General features: G+C 40.5%; 1 protein-coding gene across 1 annotated transcript in view; it reads right to left on the bottom strand.

Moving 5' to 3' along the window:
* Positions 1–1,150: 1,150 nt before the first annotated feature.
* Positions 1,151–8,949, bottom strand: part of LOC118341931 (unconventional myosin-XVIIIa-like) — a 70,921-nt gene continuing 63,122 nt past the window's right edge. The window contains exons 19-21 of the mRNA XM_035680347.1: positions 5,982–6,104; positions 3,229–4,773; positions 1,151–1,193 (exon numbers count right to left, since the gene is read on the bottom strand). Coding sequence (XP_035536240.1) covers positions 3,237–4,773; positions 5,982–6,104 — 1,660 coding nt within the window. The 3' untranslated portion in view covers positions 1,151–1,193; positions 3,229–3,236. The remainder of the gene's footprint in view (positions 1,194–3,228; positions 4,774–5,981; positions 6,105–8,949) is intronic.

The raw sequence follows: 8,949 nt of genomic DNA, 5'->3' as shown, positions 1-8,949 counted from the left end.
AAGCACAACAAACTTATCACAAAACACAGACGGCATGTGAACGACAACCACAAGGACAAAGCCAGAGTCTTTTCAGCACTAGAGAATTCTGGCAAGTATTTAGTCAAATCAAATAAAAATAAAAATAAGACAAGGCATTTTACAGAGGTAAGTTTAGACCTCGTGGAAATTCATTTGCTTGACGGCGCTCCTCTGCAACAACAAATCTGTCAAACATAATAAAGAATAAATTCAAATTGAGAAAAAATGTTTCACTTTCATAGTGGAACAGTTACTGATGCAATCCTCTTCCCCTGTAAGAAGAGATAATTTGCTAGCAAAAGGCAGAAAAAAAAAGCAAGCAGATGATGATGAGTCTTCAGTGTACAGTGCAGCAGTTCATGAAACACCACAGCTGCAGAGGAGCCAGCTGCAGAGGAGTCCACTTCAAATGGCACTTGTTCCGAACAGGAAAAGAGGAAGAAAAGGCTGGGACTTCTCCCAGGACTCAGCATCAATTGGCAATAAGTAAAACGGTGTGCACACATACTTGAACAAAGGCTTTTTGGCAATACATTGTACTATGGCAATACATATTATTGTGGTGTACTATATGTAAAGAAGAGAGGAGGAGTGACGGAGACAAAGAGTGAGAAAGAAAGAATCTATTATCACTGCAACCTCAAGTTCTTTGGCTCAGTTACAACCGTGATGATGGGAGTTAAACAGGATGGCTGCTCAAGCCAAGCAACTACTGCTTGCATGCAACCAGCAGAGTGGAGTTGTGATAACGGAGCTGCTGTGTGTGCAGTGAGGTTAGACCAATGAGCGCCAAGTCAAACACACCATGTGGTTTGTTTGGATCTCCCATAGGGATGTCAGACTGAGTGTTAAGAACATCTACAGTATTTGAATGTCTGGGTTTTCCTGCAGGGTTGTGAGTATGGTTGTGTTAAGCTGACCACGCTTCGGGGTCAACTTTGCATGCAAGGCTGTCACAGTTGAACGAGGGTGCGTCTGAGATGGTGAATGCTAATGGCAAGGATTACGATGTTGTCTCATAAGGCCGCTCCTCGCCACCATCGTCGTCTTTCATGTGGCTGCTATGTCTGTATCTGGAGTAGTAAGAGCCCTGGGTCGCCCCGCCTTCTTTTTCTTTTTCCTCCTCTTCTTCATCAGATCTGTCGAAGCAGTAGCGTCTTCGGCCAGGGGGGCTGGAGCGGGAAAGAAAAAGCAAAAGCTGATATTATTATCAAAAAAGTGAGCAGGGAATAATACGGCATCTAAGAGAGCTCAAGGCCTGTAAAACCAATACAAGAAAAATTCTGAAATCATCTTCCTCCCTGAGACAACACATACGTTGCATTAAGAAGAAAAAAAATGTATCTCATAAAAATTGTTACATAGTAACAATGTACATAGTGGTCCTGGATCGGAGCAAACAAGGAACATAAGAACATACTGCAAATATATAAAATACAAACAAATACATAAACACTGCAAGTCGTAAACAACAGAAGTTTCCAGGGGACACTGAAAGTATGCCTATGCGATATTCTGAATCAAACAACTTGTTAATTGAAGGTCCAGTGTGTAGGATTTAGTGGCATCTCGCTGTGTAATTGTAGATTGCAACTCCCCCGTATAATCTAAAGGAGAAACTACACAAATGACTACGGTGGACACAAAATGTGTGAAAAAAGCAAACGGTCCTATGAAGAGCCAGTGTTTGGTTTGTCCCTTCTGGGCTACTGCAGAAACATGGCAGTTCAACATGGCGGATTCCGCAGAGGAGGACCCACACCCTCTGTAGATAAAAACAGCTCATTCTAAGATAACAAAAACACAACGATTCTTATTACACAATGAAAGCCCACCTATGAATATTATATTCCATTTATACCAATAGATCATCTTAAAATGTTACACACTGGACCTTTAAATTGAAGATGAGCTAATGTTAGTTTTAAGACTCATATTGTGTGAGTCTGATGTTATTGGAGATATTAGCACACCTAGCTTTAGCCTTTTACTATCTACAGTACCAGCCAAACGGCTTCCTGCCAGATGTCCATTCAGAGCATGGACCAGCCGGCAATTCTAGCTGGTTGTATCTGTTCTAGTTGATCTGTTTTTAGTATCAACAAGTCTTCTGTTGTGTTGTATATCATTTCCACTACTTGCACTTGTGTTTTATAGATTTGCAGTTTTTTCTTAATTTGCTTGTGTTTTATCTATTAGCTTTTGTTTGTCACTATGTTGAGCTCTCTTCACCACAGATTAGCTGTACAATAGCTGTGTCGTAAGGTTAGCTTTTTCTCTAGCATCTGGTGGGCACAAAATCTCATGCAATATGGTGCCACATGCAAAACTGTTATTGTGGTTACTAAGGCACTGTGCTATTCAGATAACAAATACAAAACATTGTGACGGACGTGATTCCATCCCCTCAAAATGTTAGAATTGTGAATTAGTACAAATAAAAAAATCACGAGTTAAGTCTACTGAAAAAATGAAATTATTATCAATATCTAAACATGATTCAAGTCATCTTTTTTTTAACATCATCTGAAATTTCACTACGAAAGAAAAATCCAATCCCATCACCAGTCTGCATGGAGTTTAGCCCAGCCTTTTCACATTATCAAACTGCTTTAATATTGCAAACTGGGGGTTAATTACTGTCAACTGTGCATCTCAAATGAATTTGCTAGTTGGTGTAAATCAATGCTCAGGGTCTAATTATGCCTGGAGTTATGGGGCTGGAGGGAAAAATGTATTATGGCCTCTCTTAATTGACTCCCGTTATTTTTACCTTTCTGGGGCCATAAATCAATATGACATCTCGGGAGTAATTAAAGGCTGAGTTAACATCCACGTTGAGTGTGCCATCTCACCAACTACACTTCCCTCAAAATGAACCAAAGCTCCCAAAAAGTCCTCAATGAAAGCCTTAAAAGGGTTAGTTTGACAACCCCACTTCAATATATCCAAACTAACCCTTTAACAAGAAAGCTGCAAAGGATGTGGTGACTACTGTTTGGCTGGAAACTGAGAAGGTGTAGGAGTAAACAAAAATGGTTAGCATGCTGACAATGACACATCATCAAAAACGCAAATTATAAACATAAACTCTAATCCCAATCAGACTGAACGGTCTGAATTGATAACAGTGAGAATGTTTTTGATTAGTTAGGTCACATCATGCGTCAAAAACACTCCTCAAGGTAACTCCAGGGAACCACCTACTGCCTTCCTCAGTCACTGTCCGGCCGGTACAGGTACTTCATCATCAGGCTGTCCACCTTCTTCTTCCTCTTCTTATCATCCTTTTTGTTAAGGGGCTGGCTTTCACTCTGTGGTTGAGCCTCTACTTCTCCTTCCGGGCTGGACACCTTTCGAACCGGGGCCCTCTTCACACTGCTGGAACTTCGGTAGGAAATGGTGGAGGCACCGGAGCTTGACTCTGACCCAGAATCCGAGTCAGAATCTGAAGAAGATGACAAGGAAGAAGAGGAAGAAGATTCATCCCTCTTTTTGGACTTTTTCTTGGACTTCTTGGACTTCCTCTTGGAGCTGCTCCTATGACGATGGTTGTCTCCTGAGCTGTCAGACTCTGAGCTGTGGCCTCTTTTCTTTTTCTTGCTCTTGCTTCTGCTCTTGCTTCTGCTGTTGCTTCTGCTGTTGCTTCGATGGCGACTGCTGCAGCTGCTGGCACTGCGGGATGCTCTCATGCAGTCTACAGCGGATGCAGAGCGTCTTAGACTGCTGGCGGGGCGGTTACTGTCTTGATTATGTATGCCTTTGCTATCATCTTCATGATTTTTAAATTTTTCTTCTTCATCTTCAGAGTCTTCCAAGCTCCTGCGTTTAAATTTGATAGGCTTGAAACTCAGCACCTCATTGATGGCTTTCTCTAGGTCAGGGTCGAGGTAGTTGCGATGACTGACTGTTTTGATATCCAAGTTATCAATGGGGTCATCATCAGCAGTTGATGATCTGGCTTGTGGTGGTGGCATGGAGATACTGCGGCCAGTGGTCGAGTGAGGACTGTATGCTGACCTCTCGGTGAAGGCAACACTTCGACTATCATCAGCATCAACACCAAACTCACTCAGGCGGCAGCTGCGTGACAGCGATATGTGAGAATCAGCTTGGCTAACACTTCCAGGACTGCGACCCCCAGACCGTCTTCTGAAGCAAGGGCTACTGGGACTACTTCCATAGAGTGGACGCCCACCTCTGCCCTCATCTAAGCGTGAGATGCTTTGGCGGCGTCCAAGTGGAGTTGACATACCTAAGTTGATGGTTGACTTGGTATCATTCTCTGGGCTTAACCCAAGACGTGTGGAGGCCCGACTTGGTGCAGTGAATGAAATGGTTGATTCTTTATCAAAGTCACCCCAGCGGCTGTCCATGCCTTTCCTGGCTCGGCTATTGGCCTCTGAATAGGCCTGGGAGATGACTGACTCTCTGTCATTCACGTCATCCCCTGCCTGGGATTTCCTCCTGGAGCTTACTGAGTAGGTATCATCCTGAAGATCAGAGGTTTTTGGTTTAGCCTTATGGAAGGATATAGCGTCTTCTGACTTTGCATTCTCCTTGAGGGCACTGAGGAGGGCATCCCCTTTGCCACCGATGGAATCAAGGTTTGAACGTTTTCTGTAGCTGAGGGAGCTCATCACTGACATTGGCCTGCTCGACTCTACCTCTTTGCTCTCTTTATTTACCTCTTTCCATTCCTTACCTTCCTTCCACTCTTTCCCTTCCTTTGCGTCTACATTTACAGCAAATCTAAAAAAACAACAACAATGGAAAGGATGAAGGAAGGAAGACAGTGGGAGAGAAAATGACAAAGATGAGATGTTGGGTTAAGTAGAGGTGAGTGAAGGAAGAGAATCAGGGAAAAAATTAATCAAACTTGACAAATCAGAAAAACAGAAATGTGATGAGAAAAGTAAGAGCTGAAATTTAGGAAAATGAGAGACAACTGACTGAGGACTAACAAGGGCTTTTCCTGCATTGAACTATCAAGACAGACACGGTATTTAAATGTCCACCAAGGAAATATGAAGGGCGATGGAAATGGAAATGTTTTGACCAGTGTAGCATTATGTTCAGATAATAATGTTGCAACAAAACACAACAAAACTAAGTATAAAAAAGAATGGAATTTGAAAAGAAAGAATCCATCGAGCTTAAATGAAAACAACCAATAAGAGTCAAAATAAATTGAATTGAACTATCTGTCTCAGCTCTGTTGATATTTTTGTTCTTTCTTGCAAATTACATTAGGAGCACTAGGAGAAGCCAGAGAAATCTGATGTTTTTCACTGATTATCTGTCTCATGTACTACTGTCAGGATATAGTGTAAGTTTCAACAAGTATGACAAAAAGTTATTTTTATAAAAGTTAAACCTTGAAATAATATGCCTGTCCCTTTTTACCCCTGACCTGGGCAAGAATTACAATGTACTTGTACTTGTGTACGTGTGCAATTGGCAATTAAAGTGACTTAAAAACTAAAAAGTCTATGGGGACATGATGCTAAGAGAGATTTAAAAACTCCCAAAGTTTTTAAAGTTGGGAGTGGCTCAGGTAAGGGAGGGAAGTTAAATCTTCTGGTAAGGAGACAAATCTGGGGCAATCGAAGCTGTCAGCTTGCAGACACATTCATTTATCTCAGCGAGCGGCTCAGGTAGACTATGCCAGCTGGCCACTGGGCTTGTCGATAAATCTAGCATGGAGGTGGTTTGTTTTTTGAAAAAAAAAAAAAAAAAAAAAATTCCCTCTTCACCAAGTGGATGACAATAAAGACAAAGCAGCTTGAAAATAGGTTTAAGTAATAGCAATCCCCTCATTTCAGGCAAGTAACCTGCTCCGCTTTATTTCCCCTAGGTCAGATCATGTAAACAACTTCATCAAGACAGGCCAAAAGCAGTCAAATGTCTAGGTTCTCACTAACTGCTGCTGTTACATTCACTTCAGCCTTTGTACTGACCTGGAGCTCTTGAGGCTGCCGTCATCTGAGAGGTTCTTGGCAGAACCTTTGCTTTTGGACAACCAGGACTTCACCCCATCCACACGATCCTCCACCTCAGAGTCTGTGTCTGAATCCCCCTGACTGGTAAGAAGTCAGAGACAGGAAAACAAGTCAGAGGGAGCAAAGGAGAGATGAGATGGCAAAGGAGGTTATGAGCGGATAAGAGAGTAAAAGAGAGAGGAGACAATCATGTAAAATAAATGTTAGTGTGAAAGGAGAGTCAACACTGGTAGAAATACCCTTGTAATTCTCTGTAGCTGTTGAACCATTGAACGAAGAACAGGCTGTAAGTGTTAATGTGGAAGCAAAGCGGGATTGTGGCATTTATTCTGGATGAAAGGCAGCACATGCAGTCAGCTCTGAGAGCCCCTGTAAACACACAGACATGCCCACAAGAGGTTGTATAGAAGAAAACGTCACACAGCAACATCTCACAGTCGTCACTGTTAGGTGAGTGCTATCATGGTCCAGCAGTTAGGTGGAACAGTGGCAACCAACAAACATTCTACCTTTACTCCTTCAAAGTGACTTCAGAGCTCAAGTAGCACCATGACAGGAACAAAACCCAATGATCAATCTTAAATTATATGAACTCGTTTTTTTACAATCTTGCTTTTATTTCACAGTTCTGGTTATCATCCCTGTAAGTTATGGGGAAATTTTATACACCAAATTTATTGCTGAGATCTGCTAGACACATTTTAATCATTACAGAGCAACCAAACCCCCAGGCTGACTGGTTTCAAAGTTCACAGTTTCACGTTGTTATCTAAACTACTTATTTGAAAGAGAATGTGAATTGTGGCTTAGGTAATAACTTCACTTTCAAATGAGTGCTTTGAGGATTTGGTAACTGACGATGTGTTCCAAATCTGCCAGGCTGTCTGATAACTCATGTTACTATAAAGGGATAGTACAACGATTTAGTACCGCAATTCCACAACTGACACCTCCTAAGTCCCACCCCTTTATGATCTGTGCTCCAATAACAGTTGAGCAAACCTCACTCACTTTATTCCTTTCCTGTACTTAGATATGCTATGTGGTAGGCTAATCTATGTAAAAAACACAAACACAATTTGAAGATGGTTAAAAGATAAATATCTATCTCTCTCTTCTCTCTCTATAAATATATATATACATAAAATCACATGTTAATTTAGCTATGTAGCGTGAGCAAACACTAGCTAACTAATGAACTACATCAATTATGAGTTATCTAGCAAGTTAACATGTGACTATATCTAGCTTTTACCTTTTAACCATCTTCAAAATGTGGTTGTCTTTTCAACACAAGAGGGCCTAGCACATAGCATATCTGAGTACAGGAAAGGAGAAATTACATTGTTGGTACTGTAGGCTCCAGGTTTGACAAGAAGGAAGAACTCTTGAAATAAAAAAGATGATACATTTCTGGTCCTGGATCTTTTTAAACTTTGCATCATGAGTCCAAAAATGTTAATGCAATGCTAAGTCGGTGGAGTCCTCTTTAAGCACAGGTATTTCAGAGCCACGGAAGACATTGTGCAACTAGAACTTGTACACCTAATATAGTGGCATTCCAAAAACACAAATAAATCTCAAAACTGTGTCGTGTTTTACAATTTGAATTTCCTGCTGATACATTTCAACAACAAAAAAATCCTCAGTTTTTATGTTGTTTTTTAAGCTTGAGGGTCCCCTCAAGCTTACCTTGTACTTGGAGTATGTTTTGGTTCACAAGTCAGTATTATTTAGGGCCTTTCAGTTTTCAAGTTGCTTGCCCACATTTCAACTCAATTCAATTCAGAAATGTGATTTTGATTTGGTGTAACTGTGCAATCTTAGTTTGGGGATACTACTACAGTGGTGTCCTGATGATGTCTGCTGAAATGCATTAGCACAAAATAATAACATGGTCAAGTGAGGTCATGGTATTGAGATTTCTTCTGTTATTGGAGTACCAGTATCTCAGTTATTCTAACTTTGTCAGAGCAACCAATTCATTTACCTAGGGACACGTGGCTTGCAGTGAAAATTGCACTGTAATTTATGTGTGTAGCAAACTGACAGTAGATATCTCTGTATCAGATGGCTATTTTATTTCATACTTTTCAATATTTTCATAAGTTTAAGTCTAAACAACCTTCATCTAGATATGCCAGACCTTCACCATATTAAACGTAAGGGGGAAAATATTTACTTCTTTAGGGTTCAACAGGTTAAATTTAAGACTTTTTAAGACCATTATGTATGCAATTTAAGACCTATTTTACGTCCATACTGTCGAAGAAAAAGTAAGATGGATATGAAGGAAAATCGGTATTGATTCCATGTTAGTTTTGTTTTGTAGTTCTTACAGTATGATCAATACACATTTTTCCCAAAATGCATTTAAAAGCAAGAAAATGCAACTTTATGCAAGTAATGTTAACTTTAGAATCCAATCAATTTCTAAGATCTGTCAAAACCATATTAAAGACATTTTATGGATCCAGTGTGTAACATTTAGGATCTAATGGCAGAAATGGATATAAATATTTATAACTATGTTTTCATTGAGTGTATAATCACCTGAATAATAAGAATGTGTTTTTGTTACCTTAGATAGGCTGTTTATTTATCTACAGGGAGGGAAACGGGTCCTCTTCCTTCGTACGGAGTCCGCCATTTTGAATCACCATGTTTCTACAGTAGACAAACCAAACACGCATGATTTTTGCGTGTTTCGCGGCCACTGTAGTTTCTCCTTCGCGGGTCGGAAAGGGAGGGAGAAATGAGTGAGCAACTATACTGCTAGATTCTCTCTCTCTCTCTCTCTCTCTCATGGTGGTACTGTTGGGTCTCTGTAAATGTTATAAGGAGTTCGGTCTAGACCTGCTCTATTTGAAAAGTGTCCTGAGATAACTTCTGTTATGAATTGGCGCTATACAAATAAAATTGAATT

Source organism: Morone saxatilis, unplaced genomic scaffold (assembly GCF_004916995.1).
Source record: "Morone saxatilis isolate NCDOM2014 unplaced genomic scaffold, NCSU_SB_2.0 Contig8, whole genome shotgun sequence".
NCBI classification, from domain to species: domain Eukaryota; kingdom Metazoa; phylum Chordata; class Actinopteri; family Moronidae; genus Morone; species Morone saxatilis.
This window is presented reverse-complemented; position numbering and strand designations above follow the sequence as displayed.